The sequence below is a fragment of the Cricetulus griseus genome, chromosome 2 (genome assembly GCF_003668045.3).
Source record: "Cricetulus griseus strain 17A/GY chromosome 2, alternate assembly CriGri-PICRH-1.0, whole genome shotgun sequence".
In the NCBI taxonomy this organism is placed as follows: Eukaryota; Metazoa; Chordata; class Mammalia; order Rodentia; family Cricetidae; genus Cricetulus; species Cricetulus griseus.
Genome location: NC_048595.1, coordinates 314,658,377 through 314,679,577, shown reverse-complemented (window position 1 = coordinate 314,679,577; position 21,201 = coordinate 314,658,377). Strand labels below are relative to the sequence as shown.

General features: G+C 43.1%; 1 protein-coding gene across 2 annotated transcripts in view; it reads left to right on the top strand.

The window, feature by feature from the left end:
- The window catches only part of Sv2c (synaptic vesicle glycoprotein 2C), a 131,978-nt gene that overhangs the window by 89,596 nt on the left and 21,181 nt on the right, over positions 1–21,201 (top strand). For both annotated transcript variants that reach the window (XM_035439129.1, XM_027401696.2), the window contains exons 4-8: positions 12,556–12,689; positions 13,136–13,225; positions 15,318–15,428; positions 16,056–16,144; positions 19,691–19,855. In XM_035439129.1, the coding sequence (XP_035295020.1) occupies positions 12,556–12,689; positions 13,136–13,225; positions 15,318–15,428; positions 16,056–16,144; positions 19,691–19,855 (589 nt within the window). The remainder of the gene's footprint in view (positions 1–12,555; positions 12,690–13,135; positions 13,226–15,317; positions 15,429–16,055; positions 16,145–19,690; positions 19,856–21,201) is intronic.

Here is a 21,201-nt window from a genome sequence, read left to right as displayed (position 1 = left end):
TTTAGTACAAGCATATCCCAAATATTACATTACAAATGTCCATGCCTCCTCTCTCCACTTTAAAACATATTAGGTTTTGAAAAACAAAACAAACAAACAAAAAAATAGGGGCTGCAGAGTTGTCTCTACAGATAAGAGTATATACTGCCTTCACTGTTGCAGTGGAACTGAATTTGGTTTCAAGCACCCATGTCAGGAAGCTCATAAGTATCTGGAACTCCAGCTCCAGGGGATCTGATGCCTCGGTGGGTACCTACACTCAAGTGCACAGACATACAGAGAGTGAAGGGGGAGGGAACTTTATATTTTCTTCTAATTTAAACAATGTCCTGGACTTTATCTGCCCACCCTATAAGGATTGTTGGAGTATGAAATAAAATGACATAAGGGTGTCTAACATGTGGTGGGTGTACTGTTAATGCTCTAAGTGCCTAAGGCCACTCCACCTATGTGTTTGCTCAGGTTTCTGGTCCTTTCCCAACACCATGGGTCTGGTGGCCTGGCCTAAAAACAAAGGAGCTCACATGTACTGGGAATTAGCATTCTAGCAAAGCTAGCTTCAATGACCCCTGCCAGGACACTAGTCTGCTTGTACCACTAGAGTGCTTTGTCACTGAAGGCTCCCTGCGTTATTAGATCATTTCTCATAAACAGCAGCCAGTGATGCTCAATGAAAAATGGCTGCATTAATCCCAGACTAAGTCACTCTGGGTTTGATTTTACTGGCGCCATAGCCCTAGAAACTCATTCCTCAGGATGCACCAGAACCAATTATTTCCACAGTCAGTTGCAGCCAGGAATGTATTTGAGGGCAAAGATTAACGGCTCACATAGTCAACCTTTCCAGAGAGCAGAGGTGAAACTCTACTCTGGGTAGATACTGACACATTGAAACAAAAGGAAGAGGGGTGGAAAGTGTAGGAAGAGCACTTGACTGTCTATTGCAAGGTCATAAATCAGGGATGGGCAAAGTGAATCTGTCTCTGCCAGCCATTTAATTGATTTAGGCTACTAAGGTTTTACTTCAGACAATCTGAAGGAATCATGCTTTATAGATGTGTTGGAAGACACACGCCTTGGAGTTCAGTATTGGCTTGCTGACTTGTGAATTCTTTATTTTTCTAAAAGGAAGACTAATATGTGCTTGAGGAGGTATTAACTATGTCCATGAGGAAATAAACTCCTTAATACATAGGGAAGTCCATTTTGCATATAGATCGCATACCGAGATAGGACAAGCTTTGCTACAGCTGAGGTGAGGAGGTGAGGAGGTGAGAAGGATGGCAGGATGGGACAGATTCCAGTCACCAACAGCTAAGAAGCCTTCCCACTTTGTTCAGTCCTGTTAGTGAGTTTTCATTGACCTTATCCAATTTTTCCAACTTCTATAATGTTGCAAGTTTGGAGAAAGGCTCTTTGAAACAAAGTTACTACAAATGCAAGTTCTTCAGTTGCATTTGGGGGTATGCCTTGAAGGGTTTCGCATTAATGTGTAAATGGGCATAGCGAGATGACTCGTGGCTGTGCTGTAGCACTCCGAAGAAAGGTTCTCACATTTTTTAAATCTCTACTAGTTTAAAAAGTTACACTGTCCCATGTTGTATCTTCAATAGTAACTCAAATAAGCATAGTTTTCTAGGTTGCTTCCCTTTCCCTGCCACTTGTATGGGCTGCCAATGACCTCTGCCAGCCATTAGGGCATGAGGAAGTTTGCTAGTAGAGGCGGGAAATGGGTCTTGATTTCATCCAGGGTATGTTGTTCGATTCCTGGTGATTGACTGTTTGTGCTGTTGAACCAGACTTCCCACAGAAAACAAATAGAGTTTAACCCAACAAATGGGGGGGGGGGAATCCAGTAAGAATGTAGAAGGTATAAACAGCATGGTCAACAGACTTGACCTTGGATATCCATAGACTCTGAACCCAGTAGCTCCAGAGAAAACATTCTTTTTGATCACTCACAGAATGGTTTTTAAATTGGACTACATACTATGCTATAAAGCAGGTTCTAAATATTTAAAACCTATCAAACAGATATTCTTATCACATTGAAATTAAACTAGAAATATTTTTTAAGAAAAATGTATGTTTGAAAACGAGAAAGCATAATAGACATGTTGCCAAATAAATTACTTTGGGGGCTGGGGAGATAGCTTGAGTGTCACTGGGCTTGCCTTCCTAGCATGGCAATCTGAGTCTGACCAGTGAGAACTCACATGTAAAAAGCCCAGCTGTGTTAGTTTACACTTGTATCCCCATGGAAGACACAGTGCCAGTGTGTTGGCACAAAACCCTAGCAAATTGTTTGGGAAGAGCTTGTTAGAGAAGGCGTGAGGGATGGACAAGGGACAGCTCTTTGAGACTGGGTGGACTCACCCTAAAAGATTTTAAGCTAGTGAGATAAATTATCTAGGTTTTTAAAAGAAATTTATTTGTATTTTACATGTATGAGAGTTTTGCCAGCATGTACATGCACCACATGTGTGTGTGGTTCCTGAAGAGGCCAGAGGAAATATCAGATCCCCTAGAACTGGAGTTACAGATGGTTGTGAGCTGCTGTGCCAGGAAATGAACCCAGGTCCTGTGCAAAAGCATCCAGTACTCTTCTTAACCACTGAGCCATCTCTCCAACCCCTGGGATCTTATTTTTATTACCCAGAATGCTCTTGATTATATATTAAAGCTAGAACAAGCCAACTGGAAGTTGGGGACACCATTAGAGAGAAGCAGCATTCAAATAACTTAATGACAGGACCTGGTCAGTCATAAGAGGTGGAAGGCAAAGTACTGGAACCAGTGGCCCCTTTCCAGGTCATGTGTTACCTCAGTTGAGGACTGTGAACTGATCCAAGGCTCAAGGTCTCAGAGTCAGAGTGCTAACCATAATACGTGTAAGAAAATGTGCCATCAGAAGACACAGCCACGCAGAGCTGAGCCAATTGTGCCTTTGTCTATTAAGGCAGCCCAGCAAAGCTATGAGTGGGGAGGGAGATAAAGGAACAAGTTTTGGAGAAATGCAGAAATAGAATTGCATTGCTCAGTAACTGACACCACCAGGAGGGAAAAGAATGGAGGCCACCACCACATTTCAAGGCAAGTCACTTATTCTCTGCACTTCAGCCAATCATGAATCTCAGCATTAACTGCTTCCCACAGCAAAAAGCAACTTCTATGGTCAAGGTTGACTGCAGCAGTAATCTATGGATATGTACACAAATACTAAGAAGCAGTGTGATAACAAATATGCCTATTTAGCAAAACAACAGTAATAGGTATCCCTGTTCTCTCTCTCTCTCTCTCTCTCTCTCTCTCTCTCTCTCTCTCTCTCTCTCTCTCTCTTTCTTTCCTATTTTGGCTCTTTGGGAAACCCACCACCTATCTACCAAATAAATCACACACAGAGACTTATTATTATTTATAAATGTCCAGCCTTAGCTTGGCTTGTTTCTAGCCAGCTTTCCTTAAATTATCTCATCTATCTTTTGCCTCTGGGCTTTTCTTATTTCTGTAATCTTACTTTCACTCTTACTCCAGAGCTGGCTGTGTGGCTGGATGGCTGGCCCCTGAGGTCCCCCTCTCATCCTTTTCTCACTTCTTGATATCATTTTCTCCTCCTTTCTAGCTTTTGGTTGCTCTGCTCTCTACTAGACAAATCGGGTGTTTTAGGCAGGCAAAGTATCAAGGTTTCACAGAGTTAAACAAATGCTACATAAAAGAATGTAACACATCTTTGCATCATGAAAGCAAAGGTTCCACAGCATAAACAAATTTAACACACCCCACCCCCACCTCTGGGATCTGTAACATCCTGGACCATGGGCTTTTGACCAGTTTACAATACCAGGCTTGTATTGTTTCCTGACAAGCACACCTCAAAGACAATTGGAAAGTAGCTTGCTAACGGATGTAACTAGAAGAAACCATTCTGAGCGAGGTAACACAATCACAAAAAGACAAACGTGGTATGTACTCACTCATATGTGGATTTTAGACATAGAGTAAAGGATTACCAGCCTACAATCGACACTGCCAGAGAAGCTAGTAAACAAGGAGGAACCTAAGAGAGAGATACATGGTCTCCTGGAGAAGGGGAAAGGGCCAAGATCTCCTGAGCAAATTGGGAGCACGGGAAGAAAAGGGAGGGAGCTAGGAGAATGAGAAGGGGAGAAGAGGAGGGGTGAGGAAGACATGAGCAAGCAGAAAGGCTGAGTCAGGGTAAGAATTAAAGAAAACAAGGATGGAGATACCATAATAGAGGGAGACATTTTAGGGTTACAGAGAAATCAGCACTAGGGAAATGTCTGGAGATCTACAAAGATGACACCAGCTAACAATCTAAGCAACAGAGGAGAGGCTACCTTAAATGCCCTCCCCTGATAATGAGATTGATGACTGACTTATATGCCACCCGATAGCCCTCATCCAGCAGCTGGTGGAAGTAGAAGCAGACACCCACAACTCCTCACTGAATTGAACTGGAATCCAGTTGCAGAGCAGGACGAGTGATGAGCAAAGGGATCCAGACCAGGCTGGTGAAACCCACAGAAACAGCTGACCTGAACATCGGGGAGCTCTTGGTCCCCAGACTGATAGCTGAGAAACCAGCATGGGACTGATCCAGACCCCATGAACATGGGTTTCAGTGAGGAAACCTGGGAAATCTACGGGACCTTCTGTAGTAGTTCAGTACTTATCCCTAGCATAGGTGTAGACTTGGGGAGCCCATTCCACATAGAGGAATACTCCCTGAGCCAAGACACACGGGCGTGGGCCTAGGCCCTATCCCAAAGGATACGATAGACTCTGATGACACCCTATGGAAGGCCTCACCATCCAGGGGGAACAGAAAGGATATATGATAGGTAGGGTTTTAGTTGGGGGGGGGTTGTAGGGGAGGGAGAGGGAACTGGGATTGACATGTAAAACAATCTTGTTTCTAATTCAAATAAAAAAAAGAAAGTAGCTGGCTACTCCCACACACCACATCCATGCCACTATTGTACCAGTGAGCACACTTTGCCTGGCAGATCAGTGTTGTGACACTGAGAGTGCAACACTGGGTAAGCACATTAGTGATCTTCATCCCTAGTGGCCTGCATAGCACTTCACAGACCCAGAACTACAAAAGCTATCCAGCAGGGAGGAAGTTTTAAGGTCAGTTCCAGTTTTAACTTCTCTTTATTTTTTTTTTCATTTTATCTAAATTTTTTTAATGGGTAGGTATGTTTTGTCTTGCATGTTTGTCTGTGCACCACATGATTGCAGTGCCTGGGAAGACCAGAAGAGGGGATCAGAGTGCCTGGGACTGGAGTTAAAGATGGTTGTTAACCTCCATGTCGGGGCTGAGAATTGAACCCTGTCCTATATAACAGTACCTAGTGCCCCTGTTAAGTCATTTCTCCAGCCCTCCCCCACAGACACCCCAGGTTGATTTCTTTATGTCCTAAAACCAAAGTCTGTTGTGTTGGGAATTTCTGGGGCCTCACTGACCAGTAAGTAGCTCCTTGGAAACTGTCCCAAGCCCCATACTGAGATTTTATTTATTTTGGGCCAGGTGTGGTGCCACACACCTTTCATCCTAGCTCTAGAGAGGCAGAATCAGGTGGATTTCTGTGAGTTGAGGCCAGGCAGATATACATAATGAAAACGAGTAATAGTAGGAATAACTCATGTCTTCTGAGCATCCACCCATGCAGGGTATTGTGTTCAAACTCCTTTTTTAAAATGTATTTATTATATTTTCAAATGATCTTACAAAGTGCAGCCCATACAGGTTTCTCATACATCCTTAGCTTTGGTTACATCAGCCCCAACACTCCTCTCCTGTGTCTCCCCTATCCTCAACTCCCCAATACTAAAAGGTCAACAAAAACAGTTCTCTTTCATACCAAGACACAGGGCTGTCTCTGGTGCTTTCTTGTGGGTACCCATAGGTCTGAACCATATTCTCAGTGCTCATGTTGATCACAATCAGAATCCATGCCATTTCTTGAGAAAATGCCAGTGTTGAATAATGGCACGGCTGTAATCCCAGTTTCCTTTCCCCTCCTCCCAACACCTGAGTACGCAAATGTCAAAGACTTGCAACTGTGGTTTGTTTTTCCTTTTTAAGTGAGAAATGACCTAAGGTTATAGAGAGTTTACAAATTAAAGAAATGTCAGAAAAGAAAGTGCCCGTGAGCAACCTCCTGCCTTGAGTAACTACCCAAAACAGCTTAGTACATTTCCAGCCCACGGCTTTTCTAGATTGGGTATGTTTTCTGTGCCTATAAAAATGAAATCATTGCTATTCACACTGTTGGGGGAAGTTTCTCTCTTTGCACTTGGACACTTTCCATGTTACATCAGAAAGACCTGCCTCGTTAATGTCCAGTACTCATATGATTTTTATCAGGTGGTTACACCATAGTTTATAGCCCTGTTTACCCACCAGCATCATTATTTATTCATCTATCTGTCTTTATTTGTACAAATGAGAAATGAACATTGTTGCAGGAGGACTGTCCAGCTGCAAGCTGTTAAACCTTAGCATCCCTGATGGTACTGGCTGCCTGACAACCCGAGTTGCTAGCCAGACATTCATATTTCATGCTGATTATGTAGTTTTTCTATTTTAAGCCAGTGACTTGTTAAGGGTATAAATTTTTCTGTCTGTAGCAATAATATCAGAAACTCGCCTGGCTATTGTTCCACATGCACACATTTTTCCCACTGGAGAAAATGAACTTGAGCCTCTTTAATAGAGAATTTAGCTGGTCTGTGCCTTGAGAGAATACCAAGATAAAGATACACAGATGGTTTACCTCTTAGTTATTCAGACTTGATATCCCATACAATACTGAAGGTTTTCTTTAGTGCACTGGAGCTGAGTCTTGAACCTGAAATCTCCCTTCTTGACAAAGACAGTTTTATTGATAATGCCCATAACTGGTAACCAGAAAGCAGGTCAGCAAGTGGGTACCAACATACCAGGGATCCCAGGACAAAGCCTAAAAAAGAATGTGGGAGCCAGTGTTCTTTCCCTCCCTCCCTCTCTCCCTCCCTCTCTCTCTCTCTCTCTCTCTCTCTCTCTCTCTCTCTCTCTCTCTCTGTGTGTGTATGTGTCACATACTTTGCTTGTATTCCTTGTATGGGCAGCTGAGGAGGCAGTCACAGGACCCTGCAGGGGCAGAAGGGTGAGGCTGGCAAGGACGTGAATTACTATGCAAGATGCATCCCATGTTTATTAGCACTACCCTGATTAAAGCCAGACTGTAACAGCCTTCTTCTTAAACACCCTAATTGAGGTCCTCCCTTGCATGGAATTTACATTATCTGTAGATAAATCCCATAGTGTGACATGTTAATGAGTATTTCAGCAAAATCCAAAGAACAATTAGAAACATCAAGTTGACAAGAATCATTTTTAAAGACACACACACACACACACAATAAAGGGCACAGTGCCAATGGTAAGGATTCATTTGAAACATACAACTCACTTTCCTGGTGAGTGGGGTTTGACTCCACTGCCCTCTTTTTCACCCTCCTTTGAGATCGTTGTGTGGTGTCAGTGAAGAGCTGGAATTCAAATTTAAGCTTCTTGAAATGTCACTCAGCAGAGCTGCGGGCTCAAGGCTGAGCGGTGACAGTGCTCAGGGACCCTGTCCTTCATGCTTTTCTTGTCTTTAATGAATAGAATGGTGTTCTAGTTTGTAAGACATCCACATCATTTCTCAAGTCCCCTGTGGTGACTGTCTTCCTCTCAGGCCCCAGGGTATTCTCATGAATCTTTGACTCTAGTAGGTATGTTATGGGAGGTGGGGTGCCCATTTCCCTTGCCAGGACTCCTCTCACTGCCCAAGGACACACCTCCTCTCTCCAAGTCAGTCCATTATAGAATAATAAGTAAAGGGCAATCAGTCTTGGATGACCTCACCTACTTCATAAGTATAGACTTTAATTCTTTCTAACTTTGACATTAGAAACTCCAAAATTTGCTTTATGCTGAGTTGAAAATGAGGAAGGGAATTTGGCCAGAGCTCTTGAGAAAAGACTCTGAGAACACAGGGCTCCATCCATCTGGTCTGCACTCTATACTTTCTTCCTAACCTGGTCCAGCATGAGTCATATGTCGTCATCGTGTTCCCTAACAAGTCTGCCTCTTCCCCTGGACTCTGCCTCCCCTGGAGCAAGAACTCAAGTTCACAATCTCCATGCCACATGTGGTGACTGCCTCTCCATGCCACGTGTGGTAACTGGCACACATAAGCATGGTGTGTAAGTGATGGAGAATGTCCTTCTGTATGCTGTGAATATATGTGTCTCTTATTGGTTGGTGAATAAATGCTGATTAGCCAGTAGTGAGGCAGGAATCATTGGAGGGGCTACCAGACTAGGAGAATGCTAGGAAGAGGAAGGCAGAAAGGAGCTGCTGGGGTGCTGGGGGTGGGCAAGAGGTCAGGACATCACCAGTAAGCCAAGACAAGTTGGAGATATATAGATTAATAGAAATTGGTTAATAATTAAGAGAGAGCTAGCCAAATAAGAAACTTGAGCCATCCGCCAAACAGTATATAAATAATATTATAAGCCTCTGTATAATTATTTGGGACTAAACGGCTGTGGGACTGGGCAGAACAGAAACTCAGTCATTATGTAAGTATGAAAATGAACGAAAAGGAAACAAAGAGATCAGCAGATTTGAGGAAAAATGAATTAAAACCATGACAACACTTCAATAAGTATCAGGAAAAATAAATGCATTTTTAGTAGGCAAACAATGGTGGGAAGGCTTTGCATGAACAAAGCTGCAGCGCACTGCACATGGCCATGCAGACAAGGCAGCCACTGTGGAGGGTAAGTCAATGTCTTCCTGTAAAACCAACTGGATATTTGGGGGGTAATGAGGTGATTCAGCCAGTAAAGGTGCTTTGCCACTGAGCCTAACAACCTGAGCTCAGTTCTCAGGGGCCACAGGGAAGAGGGAGAGTACAAGTGAGTGCTCATAGCACACACATAAGAAATAAACAAACAAATACATATAAAATCTAATAACATTTACAAATGAATCCAAACAGAAACCTAACATATGATTCAAGTGTCTAACCTTGTATTTTCAAAAACAAAGCTTTTGATGTATTAAGAAAATGTTTATAGCAGCTTTACTAATAAGTACCCTAAATCAGGGACAATCCAACAGTCTATAACCCACTAACATATGTGACAGTTTGTATGAGTCTCCAGTGAGTCATGCTAAGTATAAGAACCACATTCACAAAGTTGCATGCCAGCCAAGTGTGGTGACATGTGCTGGCAATATGCTAAAGGCGCCTCTGCAGCCTCCTAGGAGACAACTGTAGTCCTTGTGATTCCCAGCTTCTACTAGTCTCCAATATGCCTTGGCTAGTGGACCCCTTCCTACAAATTCAAAGTCCACAGTGCCACACCTTCAGATGTAAATGGAGTTCTTAATTGGTCTAAGTAATAAAAACCTGGAGTCAGATATAGAGTAAAATGCTGAGCGATCAGAGAGAAGGAGCAAACCACCACCACATTTTACCTCCTTGGTGTCCCAGCAGACAAGAGAGTGAGTTCCTGCTTCTCCCTGCTTACATCCTGTTTCTGCCCAGCTATCTCACTTCCTGTCTGTCTGTATAGATCTCCAGACCTCTATGGTTAGCTGGTGGCAAGCTCCATTCTCTGACCTTCAGACAGGCTTTATTTGTACAAGCAAGGTATCACTACATTCAGATCTTTCTCCCCTCCCCTCTGGTCTCACTTCCCTCTTATCTTTCCCTCTCTTTGTCTCACTCTGCATACTGGTTAGTTTTTTGTTTTGTTTTGTTTTTGTTTTGTTTTATTTTTGTTTTTGTTTTTTTGGTTTTGTGAGACAGGGTTTCTCTGTGTAGCTTTGGAGCCTTGCTGGCACTCGCTCTGTAGACCAGACTGGCCTCGAACTCACAGTGATCTGCCTGCCTCTACCTTTCAAGTGCTGGGATTAAAGGCGTGCAGCACCCAGTGGTTAGTTGTGGTTTTTTGTCAACATGACACAAGTTAGAATCATCAGAGTCATCTGAGAAGAAGAAGTCTCAATCAAGAAATTCCTCCCTCAGACTGGAATGTAGGGGAGACTGCAGGGCGTTTTCTCAATTAATGATTGATTGGGGATGGCAGAGCTCACTATGGGCAGTGCCACTCCCAGTCAGGTAGCCCTGAGTTGTATTAAGAAAGAAAGCTGCCTGGCGGTGGTGGCGCACACCTTTAATCCCAGCACTCAGGAGGCAGAGGCAGGCAGATCTCTGTGAGTTCGAGGCCAGCTTGTTCTACAGAGTGAGTGCCAGGATAGGCTCCAATGCTACACAGAGAAACTAAAAGCAAAGCAAGCTAAGCAAGCCATAAGAGCAAGCCAGTAAGAAGTGTTCCACCATGGCCTCTGCTTCATTCAGTTCCTGCCTCAAGTTCATGCCCTGACTTCCCTTCTTAATGGACTGTATGTTATAAGATAAAATAAACCCTTTCTTTCCCAAGTTGCTGTTGCTGTTGGTCATGATTTTTATCACAGTAACAGAAAGCAAACTTGAACACTGTCTCCCCTGCTTGTCTGTCTTTCTAAGGATGCTTACTTACATTTACATTTGGTCCCACTCTACAATACTGGACAAGCTTTTTCTCTTTGGGATCCTGCACTTAATAACACTCATGACTTTCTTTGCCTGGAACATCTGCATTCTTGGGACCTGGAAGTCGGAGTGAGAACCTCTGATGGGGGTGAGGTCACTTTTCTAGCTATCACAGAAGAATTCTGATCCACACACTGTAGTGACATGGTTGAATCACGTTGACCTATTTCTGTTGAAAGGGTCACCTTGTGACTCTCATTTTGAACTGTGACACCAGAGCCCTCTGTCTCTTGTCTTTGTTCTCCCTTCCTCTATTCTTTGGAAAGTGTTATACCTGCAATTTAACTCCGTCACTGAAGGGGTTTTTTCCCCCAGTGTCGAGAATAATAAGGTTTAGAGATCTTTAAAGAGTCTTTATTTGAAGCTTTGAGGTCACATAAAATGTACACAATATGGTCCCTTTGTTCTGTCATAGTTTCTTTTGCATTTTGGATATGTGAAACTTTTGAATCTAGGCTATATGAGACATTGGACATAATCATGCTTCCTGAATGCTAATGGCATAATTAACTTAGCAACCCACATAGTCTCTCCATATTAAATTCTTGGAACAAAACTAATGCAAGATTAATACTGCATGCCACTGATGTTGATGGCACTTGTCAGCAGCACAGTGAATGAGTTGTCATGTGCATAATTCTGGGTGCTGGTATACAATTCCATCTTGAATCCTGGAAGTAAAGATTCTGTAACTTCAGCTTGTAGCTCTCAGGATTATGGGGTTATGTCACTTCCAGTGTCTTCCAGGATCCCCACAAAAGACAACCCACAGCTCTCTTGGAGAGGGGATGCAGACTTTGGTTTCAGAAACCTTATACTCCCCAAGCTTTGCTGAAGAGTGGTGTCTCACCTCACACAGTTCCTCTGTCCCTCTGTTAATCCCTGTTTTGTCTTCCATTAGATTCAATGAGTCTCATTCTTTATTTGGAACCCTATTTGAGTTCTGCTTTCAGCATGATATTCATTCAAATACCAGTTCCTGGAGGGCTTTCTATTTATACTATCTATCCCATCGTGACCATTCTTATTATATTGTATTAAAACGTCCATTTTTATGATATCCCAGCATTTAAGATGTCTGCTTAGAAGTTGGGATTCACCTTGCTAGTCCCCGTGCTGTCTATCAACAGAGATACAAATCCTTTTTTCTAATAAGTGCACTGTAAAGTCAGTTTTCCCCACAAATGGCCAATAAGGGTATTGTAATGAAAGGACTGTTTGAAGAACTGTAGAGACTGTAAAGAGAAACTGTAGGACATGCTAGAGCACCTGGAGTCCCCAAATCTCAAAGGACAACAGTGGGAGAGCTGGCTGTGAAGAGCTGGGGAGACCAAAGGAGGACACTCCTCTGCCTGGCCAGGGCAGGGAGAAGGGCAGGGGAGGATAAGGAAATTATATCTTACACAAACCTAGTTGGGAATCAGATGTGGTAACAGATGCATATAATCACACTGGTCGGGGGCAGAGGCAGAAAAATTATGAGTTCAAGGCCAACCTGGGCCAGATAGAGAAGCCTGTCTGAATTCCACCCCCAAAACCTGGTTGGGAACTGGATGTTGAAATCCACAGTGGGCCATTTCCTGGGATAGAGTGGAACATGGTCTGGAAGAGTAAAAAGAAGACATCCAGCATCGTGGCCTGTTGGAAGGCATATTCTCCCACATTGACCTTTAGGGTTTTGTTTTAGGGAATCCTGCATGTACCCTCGGCTTAAATCCTGATCCTTTTGATTTTGGACACCTTTGTCCTCATCTCTGCGTGTGGTGGGGGGATCTTAAATTGAGCCTGGTATTGTAACTGATTCGAAGATCAGCTCACCCCTCTGTGGACAGAAAGACGACCTGCCCAGCTGCAATGTACAGGGGCTTTCCTTAACTCTTCTGACATTTTCCAGGATGGAGCTTCAGCATGGGCTCAGCCTACCAGTTCCACAGCTGGCGTGTGTTTGTCATCGTCTGTGCACTCCCGTGCGTCTCCTCTGTGGTTGCCCTCACCTTCATGCCAGAGAGCCCTCGCTTCTTGTTGGAGGTAATGCCTGTTGTTACAGAAGTGCGTGCCCATGCATGCTGGGAAGGTTTTTTGCTGCTTCCAGGAAAGCATGTCTGCCTCTTCAGGAGGTGCATTCTCCCTTCCTACCATGGGATTTTACAGGGTTTGGTTTCATAGAATCATGCTTTAAGCAAAGAGGGTGTGTAAAAGCCGTCTCACAGCCAAAACTGTGCATGTTCTTCCCTAAGCAAATAGCTTTCACTCCATGATGGGGATTCTGTTTAATAAATGAAGCCTTGCTGTCCATAGGTGCTATTTCTAGTTGAAGGTACATTCTTTGAACTGCTGCTTTATGGTGGTATCCTCAGCCTGTGTGCTTCAGTGGAGAAGAGCTGAACACAGTTGCATGAAGACCTTCCCTGGGCTCTGAAAGGCAAGGGTAAGAATGTCTGGCTTCTAGCTCTGACTACCTGTGTATTTCTTAGGTGGGAAAACATGATGAAGCCTGGATGATTCTGAAGCTAATTCATGATACCAACATGAGAGCTCGGGGCCAGCCAGAGAAGGTCTTCACGGTGAGTCTGCTCCTTAGACAACCCTTGAGTTCCCAACACATTTTCTGTAAGGGGCCAGACTTTTAAGGTCTTGCCAGTCATAGAGTATTGTGTGTAAGTATGATGAGTGTGTGCTCATGTGTGTGTGTGGGGGGGTGCGTGTTCACATGTGTGTCAATGTGTGTGGAGACCAGAGGACACCTCAATGTCAGCTTCAGGAATTCCATCCTCATCCTTTGATATGGTTGTTCATTGGAGAACCAGTTAAGCTACATGACCTAGATCACCAAATCTGATCCCGACCTCTCCAACAATGAGACTTGTGTGTATCAGCATGTCTAGCACATGTATGTGGGTTCTGGGGTTTGAACTCAGGTCCTCACACTTGAAAGGCAAGCTCTCTGCTAACTGAGCTATCTCCCTTCTTCCCCAAAGCAGGATTGTTCTTAAAATAAAGAACCACAAGGGGTTAGAGAGATGGCTTCATGGCTAAGAGCACTTACTGCTCTTCCAGGGGACCCAGGCTTGACTCTTAACACCCACTTGGTGGCTCACAACCCTCTGTGACCTGGTTCCAGGGCTCTGATACCCTTTTATGGCCTCCAAAGGCACCAAACATACTTGATGTCCACAGAGCCAACAAAATAAAATATATTTCAAATAATTATGAAAAAACAAATATTATTGACTGGATAAGTGGAAGCTCTCATAAGTTAAATAGTCTATTTTTTTAAGAACAAAAAAAAAATCTAAAGGCTTCATCGCTTACACACTGTTGAAAGCCCAGAACTTAAAAGCCTGAGACAGGAGGATCTCAAGTTTAGGATTCACGTGAGCAACATAGTAAGACACTACCTCAAAAGAAAACAAAGTTCTCCATATACTTTATTTGAAAACCCATAGTTAACTCAAAAGTGGCTTTTGTTAACTAGAGACAGTGTCTTTCCCATAGTCAAAAGGAGAGTACTACCTGCCTAGCACAATTTGAAAGATACCCAGAGACCCAGCCTCCAAACAGTAGCTCCAATATAATTGCCGTCTGGGATATTGGCAGGCTGAAAAAAAGAAAATAAAAATTAAAAAAAAAGAAAAAACAGGAAACTAAAACTCACTCAGCCCCTAGGGAAAATAACGTATACACTTTTGTGTCCTCTTTATTCAAAAACAGGGATTTTCTCCCTCTCTCTCTTCCTCCCTCTCCCTCCCTGTCTCTTCCTCCCTCCCTCCCTCCTTCCATCCTTTTCCTTAGCTCCAAGAGACTACAGATGTACATTGTCACATATGTACACTGTCATGCTGAATCTTCATCTTTTCTTTCTCTTATGTAACTAAAGAGTCAGGGTTGATGCTCGAAATGGAAACATCTTCTGTTGTAGCCATCTGTGAGTGTCTGCTGGCCCACCACTGGCTTAACCTATGGGTGAAGGAAAAGCAGGTCATAGTGACTGACACTCTATGGATAAACATTGAATGGGCAAGTGTTAACAACTACAGTTGAAAGTCAAATTCAAGCCGGGTGTTGGTGGCGCACGCCTTTAATCCCAGCACTCAGGAGGCAGAGGCAGGTGGATCTCTGTGAGTTTGAGACCAGCCTGGTCTACAAGAGCTAGTTCCAGGACAGACTCCAAAGCCACAGAGAAACCCTGTCTCGAAAAATCAAAAAAAAAAAAAAAAAAGAAAAGAAAGAAAGAAAAAAGAAAAAAGAAAAGAAAAGAAAGTCAAATTCATCAAAGAAATGGTTCCCCCACCCCACCCCCCAAAAAATAATCTCCAGACAAAGTAACTCTACATGCAGAAGCTCATGAGTCTGGTGTTTACCCTGCTGCATGGGTCATTGTGGTGATGATGCAAAAGGAAGCATTTTTGCCTTCGGTCATTTCATCCCCATTGCTCCCCGTCCCCATTTCTCTATGGCATTCCCCATCATTAAGTCATATGCAGTTCCTTCAGGTGTGCTTTAGATCTGTAGATCTTCTGCCAGTGTGTATGCAGAGTTCTTACCAAATACCACTCTCTGTTCAGAGTTGTGTTTTGCTCATTCAAAATAAATAGCCTAAAATCAACAACTTCAGGAAAGGGAACTCAACACTTTCTGCTCTGTTGTTGTCCACAGGTAAATAAAATCAAAACTCCCAAACAAATAGATGAGCTGATTGAGATTGAGAGCGACACAGGGACGTGGTATAGGAGGTGTTTTGTTCGCATCCGCACAGAACTGTATGGAGTAAGTATGAGATTCGAGACAATCCACATGCCAATTTCTGACATTTGGGGGCAGTCACAACAGGGACCAGCTATGCCTGTCCCACAAAAAGGACTTGTCCCCTCTGTCTAAGACACCTGTCTCTTGCACTAGGACGAGGCAACTGAACCCCTTTCAGCTCAGTGACTAGCCAGTATGCTCCATGGTGAAGAAGGAAAGGGAAAGGGAAAGAAAAGGAGTTAGGGCAGGAGGATTGAACATTCAAGGCCAGCCTGGGAAGCTTGATGAGAACTTGTCTCAAAATTAAAAAGTAAAAAGAAGGCTTGGGGATGTAGCTTAATGGTACAGCACTTGTCTAGCACTCATGAGGGCCCAGGTCCAGTCACTAGTACTACAGGAAAAAAACGAAAAGGAGGGAGGGAGGGAAGGAGGAAGGGAGGGAGGGAGAGAAGGAGGGAGAAAATTCGAGCCTTTGCTTCTGTATTGATGTTAAGACTTTATGTTGTAATTGAAATTAATTCAGCTCTGCAAAAAGCTTGGCTCTTTTATAATTTGATGGGAAGAAATGGGGAGTGAGGTTCCTTACGTTACTATATATATATATATATATATATATATATATATCACTAACTATCTGATATTTCACAGATTTGGTTGACTTTTATGAGATGCTTCAACTACCCAGTCAGGGAAAACACAATAAAGCTCACGATTGTTTGGTTCACCCTGTCCTTTGGGTAAGTGACATTTAAATTCTCAGTGGACAAAATCAACTATCACATTGTGACTCTCAGTTGTTTCTTTGTCCATTTTTTTGTCCTTTCTTTCTTTCTTTCTTTCTTTCTTTCTTTCTTTCTTTCTTTCTTAATTTTCATATGGCTCAATTCTGCTGACTTGCCCAAAAAGGATGTTTCTATAGCTTACATTTGCTGGCACTCACGATTTTTGTACCTAATAAACTAAGCCTTCTATTGATCTTTCTGGGAAATGGGTCTGGCAAACCCTGTGGCATCTGGGAAGTCACATGGAGTCCTGGGTGACTCACCTGTGTGCTGCCCTCTGTCCTTCCTTGGCTCAGCCCCAGCCACACTGGCCTATCTGCTTTTCCCCTGAACTTGACTGGCTGTTTCTGCCTCCAGCTCTGCCTTGGCTGCACCACCCCCACCAAGAGCACTGTCCCAGTCTGGCAGCTGCCCTCACTCCCTCACCCCCTTCACCTCTCCTCATGTCCCCTTCTCAGTGACTCTATCCCTGAGTTAGCTCCTTCCTCCCTCCCTTCCCCCTCCCTCCCTTCCTCTCCCTCTACTTCCTCCCTCCTCCTCTCCTTCCTTTTTTAAAATCACAATTTCTCTATTCCACACTCACTGTTCCCTTCTCAGCTTTATTATTCCTTGTGGCACTTTTATTTTCTACCATACAAAATGTTTTTTTAAGATTTGCTTTACTTGAACCTGGCAGTAGTGGTACATGCCTTTAGTCCCAGCACTCGGGAGGCAGAAGCATATGGATCTCAGTGAGTTCGAGGCCAGCCTGGTCTACAAAGTGAGTTCCAGGGCAGCCAAGACTATTACACAGAGAAACCCTGTCTTGAAAAAAACAAAAAAAAAATTTTCTTTGCTTATTTTACATGTGTGTGAGCATATGCACATGTGTTATAGATGCCAGAAAAGAACACTGAATTCCTTGAAGCTGGAGTGACAGGTGTTTGCAGAATACCAGTTTGTTACATAGGTGCTGGGGGCAGCAAGGACTAGTAACTGATGAGTCATCTCTGTAGCTCCCCCAAATTCTTTCTTTTTAATTCTGTATAAAGAATAAAAAAGAGGGTTGGAGAGATCCCATAGCCATTAAAGACTAAAGCTTACAACCAAAATTTCAAGACTAAAAGTTAGGCCTCTTGTTCTGGAAGCACCATGAAGGAATGGTTTTAAGCTACCTTTATCTCTGTTATACACACACACACACACACACACACACACACACACACACACTCACTATATATATTATATATATATATATATAATATATATATATAGTATGATGCATAATAGGACCTCAGTAAATAGTTGCTACCATATGAATAAAACTGCCATATGCTTGCATGTTCTAAGAATGGTGAGGGTAAAGTTGTGGTTTTATTCACTGATACTCAATATCTCTACTTCAGAATTATGTGTATAACCCTGTTACCTTATAATAACCCTGCACTGCCAGGTCAAAAAGATCTGGGTGCTTGATAGAGCCCAGTATTAGCCATACAGGTTCCATCTCTCAGCATCTGTAATCTAAAGCAAGCAGAGAGGCGCCTTTCCTACTGCTGGCAAGCTGTGATGAAGGGAATGGGGAATGCTTTGGGTAGGGATCCTGGGAGCTCATTCTGTTATTCAGCTTGGTCAGCCATGAGATTTCATTCCCCATTTCTATATTCAGAGGCAATAGCTCAGTGATATAGTACTTGCCAGATATGTGTGAGGTCGTGGGTTCTATCCCTAGTTCTGGGGGGCGGGGGAAGGGGGGTATGTTAAGTAAATTCTCCCAACTTCTTTAGAAGAGAGTGATGGAAATGAATAGTATTGGGTTCCCACCATTAGCTCAGCACAAAGTTCGGTATGAAAAAGACAAAGATAAACAAAAAGAAAGTTCTCAACATAGCCAATACCCAGGAGATTATCTGGGTAACTTACTCATTGCCGAATAGAGTTTAAGTTTTATCACTTCTTTCCTGAAATCTCAGCACTACCTACTATTGAAAGGACAGTCAGCAAATGTTTGCTGAATAAATAAAACATCAGCTAAAACTCCACATCATTGATGGTAGATTTCCCAAGATAATGTGTTTTCCTTGTCATTTAAAAGTTTAGCTTTATGACTCTGACTAGAGCGCAACCCACTGGTGTTGTAGCCCTGAGTCATTGCTTGGTCAGTGACCACTCTCACCCTCCCACTGCACAGATGCATAGCTTGTGAGGGGCATGGGGGTGGAAATTACTGACAAGTAAATGTTTGAAAAGTCCTGATGACAATGATGATGATTACAATGACTCATTTGGTCTTTGGGGTACACTTGGTGTGGTAGGCATTTTGAATCCCATTATATCTGAGCAACAGCCTATGAAAGGTGATTAGTCCTGTATCTGTATAGTCATCATAAGTGTGACAAGCCAATACTGAGCCAAGGGACCCAAGTTCATGCTGCAGACAAATGACAAGGACAGGACTTGAAGGCAGTCTATTTGCAAACCACTTCCTCCCTTGAGCATCCGAGCATCGCTGGGCTAAACTAGAAGAAAATTGGAGCATACAACAAAACAGTTCCCTGGTGCACTCCACCCAGATTCATAACATCCTGGATCAGGCCAGGTTCATGAACATGGTCCAGGGGTCACAATTTGGAAACTACTACATTAGAGTGACACTATCTGATGCAAATACAATTTGATCCACTTATTCCTTTTGACAGTTTGTTCTGGTAGTGACACCCACAAAAGAAAAAGAATGGGTAAATTTAATTAAAATTTAATTCTAATACTGCTTAATTTAGCTCGGCTAGTAGCTAGCTCTGCCCTCTGACTCCAAGTAAGCTTTGTTTGTCAGAACACAATCAAAATATCACACAACAACATAGAACATCTGAGGCCATCTGGGCTACATGAGACCTGGTCTCAGAATGAAAGATAGGTAGTGTGAGGGAGAGAAGGCTGGGGGAGAGGGAAGGAAGGAAGAAGGAGAATGGAGCAGAGGAGTTAAGAGGGAAAAAAAAGAAACCCCAAATGTCCCTTTCTGCTGCCTTGAACCCCTCTGGGAAACATGGCTCCTACTCTAGACTAGCAGTGTCACAGTCATGAAGGAAGCAAGAACAATGCTCCATTAGTAAAAGAGGCCATCCTGTGGACTCGTCCTGGATCCCAGGACTCTTTTCTACCAGGCTAGCAGGCAGGCTTGCTTGGTGGCCTTGCGTCTTAATACTATCACATGGGATTTAGGATCCTGTTTTGAAGGGGACATACTTAGACCATAGCACTGTGTGTGGTTACAGGATGGATTTCATATTTCTTCCCAAAGAGCTTCGGGAATTACAAACCTGGAGGTTCCAGCTGTCTGTCTACCTTGTTTTTGCAAGGGGAGAGGGCAGCATACCAATTATTGTGTGATTTGTTCAAATGTTTCAAGATGCCAATTGAACTGGAAGTGCTTCTAAGAGCCACTGCCACCCTGAATACGACAGGGAGGCCCTTGTGGCCTTGTGTGCACTGTTACAAACACACGTCTCTTTGCCTCCACAGGTACTATGGATTGTCTGTTTGGTTCCCTGATGTCATCAAACATCTGCAGTCAGACCAGTATGCCCTGCTAACGAAAAATGTGCAAAAAGATAAATACACAAACTTCAGTATTAACTTTACCATGGAAAACCAGATCCACACTGGAATGGAGTACGACAATGGCAGGTCTAGACACTTTGACATAACTTAGCTTGCTTCGTGGGGGTGTGCAATTAATAAAAAACAAAGCCTGGTGGGGGTTTCCAATTGTATTCTTAGTTATCTGGGAATGGACTTTGATAATTTAGAATCCGCTTTAAAGATACACACAACCAGTTACTTCAGAAATTGGATCATGGTCCTCTTGGAATTTAAACAAAAAACAGCAACAAAAACACTTGTAAAACCACATGGTCTCATGCTTACTGAGCAACAGAACTAACTGGCCAGGATGAGAAGAGAGCTTGGAGGCCCTTGAAGGCTGATGAAGAAGTTAGAGAGGAGAGGAGGGGATGGTTTGAAGAAGCAGGAAGGGCATGAGAGTCATGTGACTCTCCATAGGGCACTTCCATTTATGGAAGACCGTATCTCAGTCTCCACAGCACAAATCAAGGGCTGGATTTCAGTGTGTCGGGCAGCCTGTGGGTTAGAGAGCAGAAATGGTCTCCCCAAATGAAGGGCTATGAAAACAGCACAAGGGTAGCAAGGATGTGACAGGACCAGGCTGTTTCTTAATGTTAGGTGAGCCAGGGTCTCAGTGAGGTGGGGATACCTTTTCAGAGAGGAAAACAGATAGACAAGGGAACCATGTCCATGTGCATGTATCATCTGAGCTGAATATGGACTCAGAGTAGCTAATTTTTCCTAAAAACTGTCTTCGTTTTTAAAATGATGAAAGCCTTTAAAATTCCAAGATAATCAAAATTGCCCAAGGAAAAACCTGTTCATTAAGATGAAAAAGACTTGTGGCCTGGATAATGGATACTTGCCAGTATTGGGGGGGGTCATTATTCTAATTGGCAATTTAATAAGAGCCCTAATTATCTTTTCCAGGGTGTGTATGATGGTTTTGTTTATTAGCAAGTTTTTCAATAATAAAATTTATGAAATTTTAAAAACAAAGCATAGCACTCAATAGAAACTGAAGAATGGAGGCCATCATGTTGCAAGGAGAGACGTAATCACAACCCAGGCCACATAGCACCTGCCTCATAGCCTCCATCACCCACCTTAACCACCAATGTCTGCACGTGTGTTTCAAAGAAACTTGAGCATCAAATTCTGCAACTGTGGGATGAATATTTGTGTTTAAAAGTATTGTCCTTCCATTAGAAATTTCTAAGATACCAACTGGTGTGATGATGCATGCCTGCAATCCCAACCCCAGGGGAAAGGAGCAAGGAGGTGGTGCGATTGAGTCCAGCACCATACATAGTATGTGCCACACAGTAAGAACGTGTTTCAGAACAACAACAACAAAAGAAAATTTTAAAATGTCCTTTGTGTCTGTGACAGTCATAATTTTAGTAATA